The sequence below is a fragment of the Salmo salar genome, chromosome 05 (genome assembly GCF_965601325.2).
Source record: "Salmo salar chromosome 05, fSalSal1, whole genome shotgun sequence".
Lineage (NCBI taxonomy): Eukaryota > Metazoa > Chordata > Actinopteri > Salmoniformes > Salmonidae > Salmo > Salmo salar.
In genome coordinates, this window is record NC_138295.1 from 77,933,604 (window position 1) to 77,948,624 (window position 15,021).

A 15,021-nucleotide genomic window follows, 5' to 3' on the forward strand; every position below is an offset into this window, starting at 1 on the left:
GAATTGGACCAGAATGCACCAGTACTGAGTATCGCACCTCAAATGTATTACTGTTTTGAGTTTTGGCACCTCTTACAGAGTTTTGCTTTAAAATATTGTGGCGTTCTGCCAGTGGCACATAATTATAAACAGTAGGGACACCCAAAATAAGTACTGTCACCTATTTCAGTCCACTTCAAGCACTGGCGTTATAGATAGATACAGCAGGTTGATGTTGGGTTTCAGTGAGAACGTTCAAGTTAAGAAAGTTAATCAAGTCTTTGTCAATCCAAAGAGGAAGTGTCAACTGAAATATAATTATTTACAGTTGACATCAAAGTATGATTTCATTTGTAGTGTGACTGTACGGGGAATAATGTTTATAATAAGGGAAACAATCAATCTAACCTATTTATAGCACTTTTTACAGACGTGTGTCTCAACCTGGGCCTTATCTCTATAACCAAAAGAGCAAAACAGGGTGAACGTGGCCCTCAGAGAAGCAGATTATTATTACCGACCATGTCATTAGGACATGCCAAGTTTACCACAAAATGTTTGCTCAATCTCCTGAAAAAGCAGTGTACTACGTAAACCTAGTGTTTGTTTTGTCACATACTCTCCCCAGCGCGCTGGCTCCGAAAAAGTGCTTCTGGCCTTTCGCCCTGCAAACATGGACAGTTTTATCTGAAAAGGAGTTTGACACAGGGACACGACACTATCTGTACTTTCGCAATGTCCGATTTCTGAGAGTTCATTTTGTCTGACCAGAAGAAACTGAGATTTAGGGATATATTCTCTCTGTATCGCTGAATCGTTACATATTGCGGGATAAACATGTAATGGTAATTTCCGGTTGAGCAGACATGCAGCGTTTATCGTGAATACAGTCTCCGCTAAAGCGGAAGCATTACCTTGACATTTCAATCACGCTGTAAAGCTGAACTTCCACGATACGGATTGAATAGGGGTGTGTGTGGGTCTGTGTGTGTGTGTGAGAGAGGGGGGGGGGGGTCCATTTAGCTTGTGCCTGGGGTGTAATTAGGCTATTAGGACAAATTCATGTAGGTCCCTCCCCGTTTCGTCGTTTGCAACGTTTCAGCAACAGATTCGGCGTAATGAATATGCCCCTGGTGATGTCTTCGCTTCTGTTATTTTAATAAAACACAGAAGGTGGTCTGATCTATTTGTGTTATGTAAATCAACAGCTGCTCATAACGGCAGTCCAGACTCAGGCCAGACTCAGGCCAGACTCAGCGGAGAGGTAGTCTGGAGAGCTTGTACGGGAACAGAGACAACTTGTATAACGTTTTTTTTCTGCGTTTCAAATGAGTGTTAATTGATGTCTGAAAGGGAGCAGCTTTCTAATCTAGTCTACTGATACGGTGTGATTGGATTTACCGACACAGAGAGATGACTCGTATTAAAGAAGCGTAAAGATGCCATCGTGGATTAGGCTGACGGTTCTCCTGTCTGCGCTGACAGTCCACTGCTTTCTGGACGGGACCTGTCCACGGAGAGGTATGTTTATTTTATTCAATTTTCATTGAAAAGTCCCCATGAAGTTATCAAATTAAATATTTGGAGCATATCAAATTGGGTGTCAAATGAAACCTACGAGTTTATATTTTGGGGGAAATAAAGGCAAGGATGCATTTTTCTTAAATATTTCATCTTAAAATGTTGGCATAAGTAAAGGCTTTGATTTCTGGATAAACAGATGGAAAAGGGGTTTCCACTTCACAATAACAGCACTTACAGTTGTCCAGGGAAGCTCTAGCAGGGCAGAAATGTGATGAACTGACTTGTTGGAAAGGGGGAATCCTATGACAGTCACTGAGCTCTTCAGTAAGGCTATTCTACTGCCAATGTTTGTCTATGGAGATTGCATGGCTGTGTGCTCGAAATAGCCGAATCCACAAATTTGAAGGGGTGTCCACATACTTTTGTATATATAGTGTATCATTAGCATTATATACAAAAACATCTTGAGATGTTTCTACAACTTGATTGGAGTACACCTGTGGTAGATTCCATTGATTGGACATGATTTGGAAAGGCACACACCTTTCTATATAAGGTCCCACAGTTGACAGTGCATGTCAGAGCAAAAACCAAGCCATGAGGTCGAAGGAATTGTCCATAGAGCTCAGAGACAAGACTGTGTCAAGGCAAAGATCTGGGGAAGGGTACCAAAAATGTTCTGCAGCATTAATGGTCCCCAAGAGCACAGTGGCCTCATCATTCTTAAATGGAAGAATTTTGGAACCACCAAGATTCTTCCTAAAGCTGGCCGCCCGGCCAAACTGAGCAATCAGGGGAGAAGTGCTTTGGTCAGGGAGGTGACCAAGAACCCGATGGTCACTCTGACAGAGCTCCAGAGTTCCTCTGCGGAGATGGGAGAACCTTCCAGAAGGAGAACCATCTCTGCAGCACTCCAGCAATCAGGCCTTTATGGTAGAGTGGTCCAAATGGAATCCACTCCTCAGTAAAAGGCACATGATAGCCCGCTTTGGTTTTGCCAAAAGGCACCTAAAGGACTCTCAGACCATAAGAAACAAGATTCTCTGGTCTGATGAAACCAAGATTGAACTCTTTGGCATGAATGCCAAGCGTCACGTCTGGAGGAAACCTGGCACCATCTCTACAGTAAAGCATGGTGGTGGCAGAATCATGTTGTGGTGATGTTTTTCAGTGGCAGGGACTGGGAGACTAGTCAGGATCGAGGGAAAGATGAACAGAGCAAAGTACAGAGTGATTCTTGATAAAAACCTGCTCCAGAGCGCTCAGGACCACAGACTGGGGAGAAGGTTCACCTTCCAACAGGACAACGACCCTAAGCACACAGCCAAGAGAACGCAGGAGGGGCTTCGGGACAAGTCTCTGAATGTCTTATGAAAGGCCCATCCAGAGCCTGGACCCGATCTAACATCTCTGGAGAGACTTGAAAATGGCTGTGCAGCAACACTCCCCATCCAACCTGACAGAGCTTGAGAGGATCTGCAGAGAAGAATGGGAGAAACTCCCCAAATACATGTGTGCCAAGCTTGAAGCGTCATACCCAAGAAGACTCTCGGCTGTAATCACAGCCAAAGGTGCTTTAACAAAGTGCTGAGTAAATGGTCTGAATACTTACGATTGAAGTCAGAAGTTTACATACACTTAGGTTGGAGTTATTAAAACTAGTTTTTCAACCACTCCACAAAAGTCTTGTTAACAAACTATAGTTTTGGCAAGTCGGTTAGAACATCTACTTTGTGCATGACACAAGTAATTTTTCCAACAATTGTTACAGACAGATTATTTTCACTTATAATTCACTGTATCACAATTCCAGTGGGTCAGAAGTTTACATACACTAAGTTGATTGTGCCTTTAAACAGCTTGGAAAATTCCAGAAAATTATGTCATAGCTTTAGAAGCTTCTGATAGGCGAATTGACATCATTTGTGTCAATTGGAGGTGTACCCGTGGATGTATTTCAAGGCCTACCTTCAAACTCAGTGCCTCTATGCTTGACATCATGGGAAAATCAAATGAAATCAGCCAAGACCTCAGAAAAAAAATTGTAGACATTCACAAGTCTGGGTCATCCTTGGGAGCAATTTCCAAATCCCTGAAGGTACCACGTTCATCTGTACAAACAATAGTACGCAAGTATAAACACCATAGGACCACGCAGCCGTCATACCGCTCAGGAAGGAGATGTGTTCTGTCTCCTTGAGATGAACGTACTTTGGTGCGAAAAGTGCAAATCAGTCCCAGAACAACAGCAAAGGACTAGGACTAAATAGAACTGTTTGGCCATAATGACCATCGTTATGTTTGGAGGAAAAAGTGGAGGGCTTGCAAGCGAAGAACACCATCCCAACCGTGAAGCACGGGGGTGGCAGCATCATGTTGTGTGGGTGCTTTGCTGCAGGAGGGCCTGGTGCACTTCACAAAATAGATGGCATCATGAGGGAGGAAAATTATGTGGATATATCTTAAGACATCAGTCAGGAAGTTAAAGCTTGGTCGCAAATGGGTCTTCCAAATGGACAATGACCTCAAGCATACTTCCAGAGTTGTGTCAAAATGGCTTAAGGACAACAAAGTCGAGGTATTGGAGTGGCCATCACAAAGCCCTGACCTCAATCCCATAGAAAATTTGTGGACAGAACTGAAAAAGCATGTGCGAGCAAGGAGTCCTACAAACCTGACTCAGTTACACCAGCTCTGTCAGGAGGAATGGGCCAAAATTCACCCAACTTATTTTGGGAAGCTTGTGGAAGGCTACCTGAAATGTTTGACCCAAGTGAAACAATTTGAAGGCAATGCCAACAAATACTAATTGAGTGTATGTAAACTTCTGACCCACTGGTAATGTGATGAAAGAAAAATCATTCTCTACTATTATTCTGACATTTCACATTCTTAAAATTAAGTGGTGATCCCAACTGACCTAAGACAGGGACTTTGTACTAGGATTAAATATCAGTAATTGTGAAAACCTGAGTTTAAATGTATTTGTCTAAGGTGTATGTAAACTTCTGACTTGAACTGTATGTAAATGTAATATATATTTTAAAAAAATACATTTTTATAAATTAGCAAATTTGCTATTTCATTATGGGGTATTTTGTGTAGATTTATGAGGATTTTAATGTTGTAATCCATTTTAGAATAAGGCTGTAACGTAATAAAATGTTGGAAAAGTGAAGGATTGTTTCTTTTTCGAATGCACTGGATATCACTTGTAAATGATATACAGAAATATACTACTTTCTAAACATGAGACTATAAGTATGAAAGTCCAGGGTCCTGGGAACAGTATTGGCATTAGGCCAACATTGTCAAGGCTGGAGCCAATCGTGTTTACTCAGACCCAAGGGTAAACTAACAAGCCACAGATTTGTCAAAACTGAATAATTCTGTTTCTACAGGGTTTCCTTCACATTATCAGCTGGTGTCACCAGTTTGGCTTCTGCCGGTCTTTATAGAGAATGTCCAGTGTCTAGTGACAGCAGCTTTATGGAGGTTGGGTCCACAGACAAAGAGATTGTTGTATTATTTGTTTATTTTTAGTAAAGAATGTTAATCGGTAAAGATTTAGACAAATGTTTTGTAGCTCTGTGACGGAGCTTTACTGGTTGGAGAGAGGGATAGGGGAGGAGAGAACAGAATAACAGGTGGAGGCATAGGAGGAGGAGAGAAAAACAGAATAACAGACAGGGTGAGAGAGAAAAAGAGTTTGTTAAAGAAGAGAGGCTGAGAGAAGATGAATACTGAGAGGAGATGGAAGAGAGATAGACTTCGAGAAAGGGAAAGAGAAAGAGGTGGGAAGAAGGGATGTGTTGAAAGAGGAAGTGAGAGAGGGGCTGGTGATCAGTTATGCAATGTGTTCTCTCAGTTTATCTGTACTGCCCAGTCAACCACAACCTATACCCCTCAACACGTGTGTGTGTGTGTGTGTGTGTGTGTGTGTGTGTGTGTGTGTGTGTGTGTGTGTGTGTGTGTGTGTGTGTGTGTGTGTGTGTGTGTGTGTGTGTGTGTGTGTGTGTGTGTGTGTGTGTGTGTGTGTGTGTGTGTGTGTCTGTACAGTATTGACTCAATGTCTTTCTCTGTCCCTCCAGACCCCCCTCCCAGGGTGCTGGTGTTGTCCCCAGGCAGCGTTCTGGTCTTGGCCTGTAGTGGTCAGGTGGAGGTCAACGGGCTGGTGGTGATGGTTAACAGGGCCGAACACACCAGTGTCATTACCGGAGTACATCCCACCACTGTCAGCACCACAACAGACACCACATCTAACAGAACCACTGTCAGCACCACAACAGACACCACATCTAACAGAACTACAGTCAGTGCTATAAAAGACAGCAGTGATATTGGAACTACAGTCAGTGCTATAAAAGACAGCAGTGATAATGGAACTACAGCCAGTGCTATAAAAGACAGCAGTGATAATGGAACTACAGTCAGTGCTATAAAAGACAGCAGTGATAATGGAACTACAGTCAGTGCTATAAAAGACAGCAGTGATAATGGAACTACAGTCAGTGCTATAAAAGACAGCAGTGATAATGGAACTACAGTCAGTGCTATAAAAGACAGCAGTGATAATGGAACTACAGTCAGTGCTATAAAAGACAGCAGTGATAATGGAACTACAGTCAGTGCTATAAAAGACAGCAGTGATAATGGAACTACAGTCAGTGCTATAAAAGACAGCAGTGATAATGGAATAGACACATTTTCTACTGGAAAGGACACTATTGTCCTTACCGTAACAGACACTCCTGTCATAAGCTGGACAGATGATACCAGGACAGACCGTACGGAGAAAACCATCATCAGGAACACTCGTGCAGGAGACCACACCCCTCATACTGAGAGAGAAGTTAACAAAGGGAATGGAAAGAATGTGGAAGATGTAACAGAGCGGGAGCACAAAGGAGGAGGAGGAGAGCAGAGGGATACAGGGTGGAGTCTTTACACTGTCAATCAACCAGGACATACAGATACACAGAAACTATTTCCTCTTACTGGGACATCGCTCCAACCAACCAGAGACAGCAGAGCGGGAGGGGCTGACACTGAGCTGCCCTCTGATTGGTGGACTGATGCGATGGACATTGAGGATGACTATGAGGAGGAGGGGGGGAGGATGGTGAGGGGGCTGAGAGGGAGGTCTCAGTGGAAACTGAACGGGAGGCCGCTGAGAGGAGGAGAAGAAAGAGGAGGAGTAGTGGTGTTAGGGAGGAGAGGCGCCACTCTGACCCTGCCCTCCCTGGCGGTGGGTGACTCTGGGAACTACAGCTGCCACCGTGGGGGCAAACTGGTCTCCTCTCTGAGGGTGAGCGTGGCAGGTGAGTTATACTGATGGCATCTCTCTGTCTAACCTCATCACCTCTGGTCATTGAAGCTGACAACCATACTGTATGTGTTCTGTGAAGTGTGAATCAGCAGCAGACATTCATGATCACATAAGAACAACGGACAAACATTATGTATTTTCCCCTGGAATTTCTTTCAGTTCCTCCAGAGAGGCCTAAGCTGTCCTGCTATAAGAGGTCACCCAGCAGTAAGATCCGCTGTGATTGGACAGCCAGTCAACCGGTGACTCCTGTCCCTCAGTGCTACCTCCTCCTACGGAAAGGGTGAGAGCACACATCTTCTTTTCCTTCTTCCTCCTCTTCCTCATCACACTCTTCTTCCTCCTCTTCCTCATCACCCTCTTCTTCCTCCTCTTCATCATCACCCTCTTCTTCCTCCTCTTCCTCATCACCCTCTTCTTCCTCCTCTTCCTCATCACCCTCTTCTTCCTCTTCTTCCTCATCACCCTCTTCTTTCTCCTCTTCCTCATCACCCTCTTCTTTCTCCTCTTCCTCATTAATTTGTCTTAAATGACTTACTTTATCATACAGATGATGCCGACAGAACAGTGTGGGTGGAATACTAACTCTCTCTCTCACTCTCACTCTCTCTCTCTCTCTCTCTCTCTCTCTCTCTCAGTCTATCAGGGTCATTCTCTCGTGTCAACTGTTCCTACTCCTCCCTGCTGTCTCGGTGTTGGTGTGCTATAGGTCACCAAGAGAAGGAGAGTAGAGAGCCACACCTGGCCTACCTGTGTGTCACCAACACTGCTGGCAACACCACCAGCCCTCTCCTAGACTTCACACCTCTGGACATTAGTGAGTGTGTGTGTGATATGTGTGTGCGTAAGGCATGTGTGTGTGCGTGCGTGCAGGCATGTGCGTGTGTCTGTTTGTATGTGTGTGTGTGCGTACGTGCAGGCGTGTGTGTGTGATGTGAGTATAGGTTTGTGTGCATGTTTAACAGACCACTCAATAAGACACCTTGCTAACATTCTCCTCCTCCTCTCTCACCTTCTCCCCCTCCCTCCCTCCCCCTGTGTGTAGTTAAGCCAGACCCCCCCAGCTCAGTAGTGGTGAGGGGTGTGGAGGGGCAGGAGAGGAGACTGAGGGTGGGCTGGGCTGTTCCTCACTCCTGGAAAGAGAGAGACCGCTACCACGAGCTGCTCTATGAGCTCAGATACCACACCATGCCACACGGAACACAGGTGTGTGGCTTCGCATGCGTGTGTTGGTGTGTTGGTGTGTGCGTCTGTGTGTTTGTAATGGCCCATGTTGTTCATCTAGCCTGCTCTGTTCTGGCTCAAACAGACATTACATTTTCTATTTTGTCATCTGTGTGTGGTTTTGGTTTTACTGTCAGTGTGGTGACCAGAAGTCCTCGCAAGGTTAGTAAAACAAGGACAATTCAAGTGGGGACATTTCACCAGTCTCCACAAGCAAAAAGGCTATTTTAGGCTGAGGGGTTACATTACATTTACATTTAAGTCATTTAGCAGACGCTCTTATCCAGAGCGACTTACAAATTGGTGCATTCACCTTATGATATCCAGTGGAACAACCACTTTACAATAGTGCATCTAAATCTTTTAGGGGGGGGGGGGGGGGGTTAGAAGGATTACTTTATCCTATCCTAGGTATTCCTTAAAGAGGTGGGGTTTCAGGTGTCTCCGGAAGGTGGTGATTGACTCCGCTGTCCTGGCGTCGTGAGGGAGCTTGTTCCACCATTGGGGTGCCTGAGCAGCGAACAGTTTTGACTGGGCTGAGCGGGAACTGTGCTTCCTCAGAGGTAGGGGGGCCAGCAGGCCAGAGGTGGATAAACGCAGTGCCCTTGTTTGGGTGTAGGGCCTGATCAGAGCCTGAAGGTATGGAGGTGCCGTTCCCTTCACAGCTCCGTAGGCAATCACCATGGTCTTGTAGCGGATGCGAGCTTCAACTGGAAGCCAGTGGAGAGAGCGGAGGAGCGGGGTGACGTGAGAGAACTTGGGAAGGTTGAACACCAGACGGGCTGCGGCGTTCTGGATGAGTTGTAGGGGTTTAATGGCACAGGCAGGGAGCCCAGCCAACAGCGAGTTGCAGTAATCCAGACGGGAGATGACAAGTGCCTGGATTAGGACCTGCGCCGCTTCCTGTGTGAGGCAGGGTCGTACTCTGCGAATGTTGTAGAGCATGAACCTACAGGATCGGGTCACCGCCTTGATGTTAGTGGAGAACGACAGGGTGTTGTCCAGGATCACGCCAAGGTTCTTAGCACTCTGGGAGGAGGACACAAGGGAGTTGTCAACCGTGATGGCGAGATCATGGAACGGGCAGTCCTTCCCCGGGAGGAAGAGCAGCTCCGTCTTGCCGAGGTTCAGCTTGAGCTGGTGATCCGTCATCCACACTGATATGTCTGACAGACATGCAGAGATGCGATTCGCCGCCTGGTTATCAGAAGGGGGAAAGGAGAAGATTAATTGTGTGTCGTCTGCATAGCAATGATAGGAGAGACCATGTGAGGATATGACAGAGCCAAGTGACTTGGTGTATAGCGAGAATAGGAGAGGGCCTAGAACAGAGCCCTGGGGGACACCAGTGGTGAGAGCGCATGGTGCGGAGACAGATTCTCGCCACGCCACCTGGTAGGAGCGACCTGTCAGGTAGGACGCAATCCAAGCGTGGGCCGCGCCGGAGATGCCCAACTCGGAGAGGGTGGAGAGGAGGATCTGATGGTTCACAGTATCAAAGGCAGCAGATAGGTCTAGAAGGATGAGAGCAGAGGAGAGAGAGTTAGCTTTAGCAGTGCGGAGAGCCTCCGTGACACAGAGAAGAGCAGTCTCAGTTGAATGCCCAGTCTTGAAACCTGACTGATTAGGATCAAGAAGGTCATTCTGAGAGAGATAGCAGGAGAGCTGGCCAAGGACGGCACGTTCAAGAGTTTTGGAGAGAAAAGAAAGAAGGGATACTGGTCTGTAGTTGTTGACATCGGAGGGATCGAGTGTAGGTTTTTTGGGAAGGGGTGCAACTCTCGCTCTCTTGAAGACGGAAGGGACATAGCCAGCGGTCAAGGATGAGTTGATGAGCGAGGTGAGGAAGGGGAGAAGGTCTCCGGAAATGGTCTGGAGAAGAGAGGAGGGGATAGGGTCAAGTGGGCAGGTTGTTGGGCGGCCGGCCGTCACAAGACGCGAGATTTCATCTGGAGAGAGAGGGGAGAAAGAGGTCAAAGCACAGGGTAGGGCAGTGTGAGCAGGACCAGCGGTGTCGTTTGACTTAGCAAACGAGGATCGGATATCGTCAACCTTCTTTTCAAAATGGTTGACGAAGTCATCCGCAGAGAGGGAGGAGGGGGAGGAGGATTTAGGAGGGAGGAGAAGGTAGCAAAGAGCTTCCTAGGGTTAGAGGCAGATGCTTGGAATTTAGAGTGGTAGAAAGTGGCTTTAGCAGCAGAGACAGAAGAGGAGAATGTAGAGAGGAGGGAGTGAAAGGATGCCAGGTCCGCAGGGAGGCGAGTTTTCCTCCATTTCCGCTCGGCTGCCCGGAGCCCTGTTCTGTGAGCTCGTAGTGAGTCGTCGAGCCACGGAGCAGGAGGGGAGGACCGAGCCGGCCTGGAGGATAGGGGACAGAGAAAATCAAAGGATGCAGAAAGGGAGGAGAGGAGGGTTGAGGAGGCAGAATCAGGAGATAGGTTGGAGAAGGTTTGAGCAGAGGGAAGAGATGATAGGATGGAAGAGGAGAGAGTAGCGGGAGAGAGAGAGCGAAGGTTGGGACGGCGCAATACCATCCGAGTAGGGGCAGAGTGAGAAGTGTTGGATGAGAGCAAGAGGGAAAAGGATACAAGGTAGTGGTCGGAGATTTGGAGGGGAGTTGCAATGAGATTAGTGGAAGAACAGCATCTAGTAAAGATGAGGTCAAGCGTATTGCCTGCCTTGTGAGTAGGGGGGGAAGGTGAGAGGGTGAGGTCAAAAGAGGAGAGGAGTGGAAAGAAGGAGGCAGAGAGGAATGAGTCAAAGGTAGACGTGGGGAGGTTAAAGTCACCCAGAACTGTGAGAGCTGAGCCATCCTCAGGAAAGGAACTTATCAAGGCGTCAAGCTCATTGATGAACTCTCCAAGGGAACCTGGAGGGCGATAAATGATAAGGATGTTAAGCTTGAAAGGGCTGGTAACTGTGACAGCATGGAATTCAAATGAGGAGATAGAGAGATGGGTCAGGGGAGAAAGAGAGAATGTCCACTTGGGAGAGATGAGGATTCCAGTGCCACCACCCCCCTGGCTCGATGCTCTAGGGGTATGCGAGAACACGTGGGCAGACGAAGAGAGAGCAGTAGGAGTAGCAGTGTTATCTGTGGTAATCCATGTTTCCGTCAGCGCCAGGAAGTCTAGGGACTGGAGGGTAGCATAGGCTGAGATGAACTCAGCCTTGTTGGCTGCAGACCGGCAGTTCCAGAGGCTGCCGGAGACCTGGAACTCCACGTGGGTCGTGCGCGCTGGGACCACCAGGTTAGAGTGGCAGCGGCCACGCGGTGTGAAGCGTTTGTATGGCCTGTGCAGAGAGGAGAGAACAGGGATAGACAGACACACAGGGTTAGATTTATGGTTAGGGTTATAAGTAGGGTTAGGGGGTTTGCGGTTAAGGTTAGGTTTAGGGGTTAGGGAAAATAGGATTTTAAATGTAACTAAGGATAGTAAATCAAAAGTGTTGGTGTGTGTGTGTTGGTGTGCATGTAGATAAAAGGGACCAGCACAGCCCGGTCCTACACTATAACAGATGCGTTGCCAGGAGTACAGTACCTGATCCAACTCAGAGCTAAGGAAGAGTTTGATGGCCACTGGAGTGATTGGAGCACGGCTGTCTACGCCAACACCTGGACAGGTAACACACACACACACACCAGATCTGTACGTGCTTAATTCAACTCTTCCATACTATCATCCAGGACCAGGCTAACTAGAACCATCCAGCTCATAGACAAAGGTAGCCATGACAACCCCTCCCTGTTCCTTCCTTTCTGCTCTGGTCTCTAGTCTTAACAGATACCTTCTACAGAGCTTTACAGCTTACCTGTCAACTCCCTTACCCTTCAACAGATCCTGTTCATGTACCCAGCCACACACACACACACTCTACACTAGTGGAAGTATTAGCCAGTTAGCTGTGTACGTGTGAACAGTTGTGTGGTTCATGGTGAATGTCCTTTATTACAGCCCCTGTGCCAACTGTGTTCAGCAATCTTTCTACTGTTATGGTAAGAAACACTCACTCACACACTCACTCACACACTCACAGTGGTCCTAGTTATTTAATCTCTCTGTTTGACATCTTTCTTTCTCACATTGTCTCATTCTGTCTCTCCAGCAGGACTACACAGACTACATAGATTCTGGCTCTGGTATGATAGAAGAGACGTCAGGTTAGTGGGACAGAGAGCTACTGTATGTCGATTGGTTGAAGCTACAGTGTGTTTGTGTTAGAGTTACGCGGCATATTTCAATGTCAGAAATCCCCCTAGCTTACAGAAGGTCATAACAGGAAGCTAATGTCATAACCTCATCAACTGAACGTGCTTCAGGAAACTGTCAACGTCGTGTGTGTAGGTGGCAGGGAAGTCAGGCGCAGGAGAAACAAACTTCATATAAGCGGAGTAGTTTAATAAACTTTCAAACAAACTCCAAAAATAGAATCCATAAAAAATCAACATGGGTACACATACCCGTCGCACACCTAAATAAACAACACGAACACAATAACACAAACAATCTCAGACAAGGACATGAGGGGAAACAGAGGGTTAAATACACAACAGGTAATGAATGGGATTGGAACCAGGTGTGAAAAGAAACAAGACAAAACCAATGGATAATGAAAAATGGATCAATGATAGCTAGAAGACCGGTGACGTCGACCGCCGAGCACCACTCGAACAAGGAGGGGCATCGACTTCGGCAGAAGTCGTGACAGAAACACAGAACCTGGGCCAACTCATCTCCCCCATTCTTTAAGTTTCACACAAATACTGTACACACATACACACACACACACACATACATCGGTATAATAGCGTGACAGTTTATTAATATCATGACCTTTGACCCACACTCTCTCCCCTCCCTCCCCTCCCCCTCTCCTTCTCCCTCCCCTCCCTCTCCTTTCTCCTCTCTCTCTCTCTCTCTCTCCCTCCCCCCCTCTCTCTCTCTTTCCCTCTCCCTCCCGACCTCTCTCTCTCTCCCTCTCTCTCCATCCATCTCTCCCCCTCTCTCTCTCCCTCCCTACCTCCCCCTCTCTCTCCCTCCTTCCCCCTCTCTGCCTCCCAACCCCTCTGTTTTCCCCTCTCTCCCTCTCTCTCCCCCTCTCCCTCCCAGTCTCTGAGTCTCAGGGTGATGTAGAGGTGTGGCCTCATGTCCTGTGGGTGGTTGCTTCCTGTGTGCTGCTGACCATCACCCTGTTGTCTGCCTACCTCTACAGGTAAACCACTCCCCTCTGTTCTTCACCTCCACTCTGATCCTCCCATCCTCACTATGATAACAACTGTATTCAGTCTGAACAATCTATGTTAAACCCTGTCCTGTACATATCTATGGTTATCATGATTAACCATCAGTTCATTCAAAGCTGTTCATTTTGTCATCTACAGAAACAACAAGCACAACACCATTTATCTAAATACCTTCCCGTCTCTCTTGCTCCCTTTCTCTGCTCAAACTGCCTTTCCTTTCTCCTTCTCTCTTTCCTACACCCTCTCTCTCCCTACCTCCACCCACCCTCTCTCTCCCTACCTCCACCCACCCTCTCTCTCCCTACCTCCACCCACCCTCTCTCTCCCCATCCTCCACCCGCCCTCTCTCTCCCCATCCTCCACCCGCCCTCTCTCTCCCCATCCTCCACCCGCCCTCTCTCTCCCCTACCTCCACCCGCCCTCTCTCTCCCTACCTCCACCCGCCCTCTCTCTCCCTACCTCCACCCGCCCTCTCTCTCCCTACCTCCACCCGCCCTCTCTCTCCCCATCCTCCACCCGCCCTCTCTCTCCCCATCCTCCACCCGCCCTCTCTCTCCCCACCCTCCGCCTGCCATCTCTCTCTCGCTCTCTCTCTCAGACACAGGGAGAGGTTCATGTCTAAACTGTGGAGGTTGAGTCCCGTTTCCTCCTCTCCTGCTTGCCCCTCCCCCCCAGTCACAGCCCTGCCTACCCAGGAAGGACATGCCCTCGTGAACTTGGACCACTCAATCTACGGGGAACCTGTCCCACAGGAAGAAGAGAGGAAGGAGGAGGATGAAGAGGAGGAAGAAGAGGAGAAGGGGGTAGTTATTCGCTTTACCAACACAAGCTATTTTCTGGTCCAGAGCAAATGATATGCCTGCTCTTAAAACAAGCCCCTTACCCTCTATCCCAGGCCCTTACTGCTAGCCCCCTGTTCTCCTAGTCCAGGCTGGAGAAGCCCTGTGATTTTCCTGTTATTTCACTGTTTGGATGTGTGCAGTATTTGTTCTCATTGGGGAAAAGGAGCCAGTAGAGTAATGATGTAAATATTAATTTGCGTGTCTCTAAAAAATTATTGGGTTTTTGTAAATGAATTTTGTCAGAATGAAATAAATAGTTTTGAATACAAACTTGTGTAAAGACAGTTTATTTAGAAAATGCTGTTCTGAGTGTATAATCACATTTGTAGTGAAGGAAATGTATTTGTGACCAGCAGGTGATGGTAGTCGTCTATAAGTGGTTTGTACACAACAACTAGGATATTTTTTATTTGGGTGTACATATGTATGCCATTTTTACTGGGATCTGTCACTGACAATGTACACTGAGTGTACAAAACATCCGATTAAATCAGTGTAGATGAAGGGGGGACACAGGTTATAGAAGGATTCTTAAGCCTTGAGAAAATTGAGTCATGGATTGTGTATGTGTGCCATTCAGAGTGTGAATGGGCAAAACAAAATATTTGAACAGGGTATGGTAGTAGGTGCCGGGGGGTGGGCTGCAACTAAATATTAAGGTGTTCTTAATGTTTTATCCACTTCGTGTAAAGTCTTGTTGTTAACAATACACACTAAAACAGGGAATCTCAACCAGGGGTACCAGGACCCCTATGGGTAATGACCTATCCACAGGGACTCTCAACCAGGGGTACCAGGACCCCTATGGGTAATGACCTATCCACAGGGACTCTCAACCAGGGGTACCAGGACCCCTATGGGTAATGACCTATCCACAG

The 15,021-nt window shown here is 47.2% G+C and overlaps 1 protein-coding gene across 2 annotated transcripts; it reads left to right on the forward strand.

The window, feature by feature from the left end:
• The first annotated feature begins 1,073 nt into the window (after nt 1-1,073).
• LOC106595087 (uncharacterized) lies at nt 1,074-14,413 on the forward strand. 2 transcript variants are annotated; one of them, XM_045718948.2, is made up of 10 exons: nt 1,074-1,500; nt 5,595-6,824; nt 6,992-7,115; nt 7,471-7,649; nt 7,878-8,038; nt 11,536-11,680; nt 12,013-12,053; nt 12,167-12,218; nt 13,168-13,270; nt 13,900-14,413. In XM_045718948.2, exons 1-10 carry the CDS (start codon nt 1,419-1,421, stop codon nt 14,153-14,155), a joined length of 2,373 nt encoding a protein of 790 aa, XP_045574904.1. In that variant the 5' UTR covers nt 1,074-1,418; the 3' UTR covers nt 14,156-14,413. The 2 variants fall into 2 exon arrangements, with proteins under 2 accessions (XP_045574904.1, XP_045574903.1); XM_045718947.2 differs by having other exon boundaries at nt 1,076-1,500; nt 12,164-12,218.
• Nucleotides 14,414-15,021: the final 608 nt, after the last annotated feature.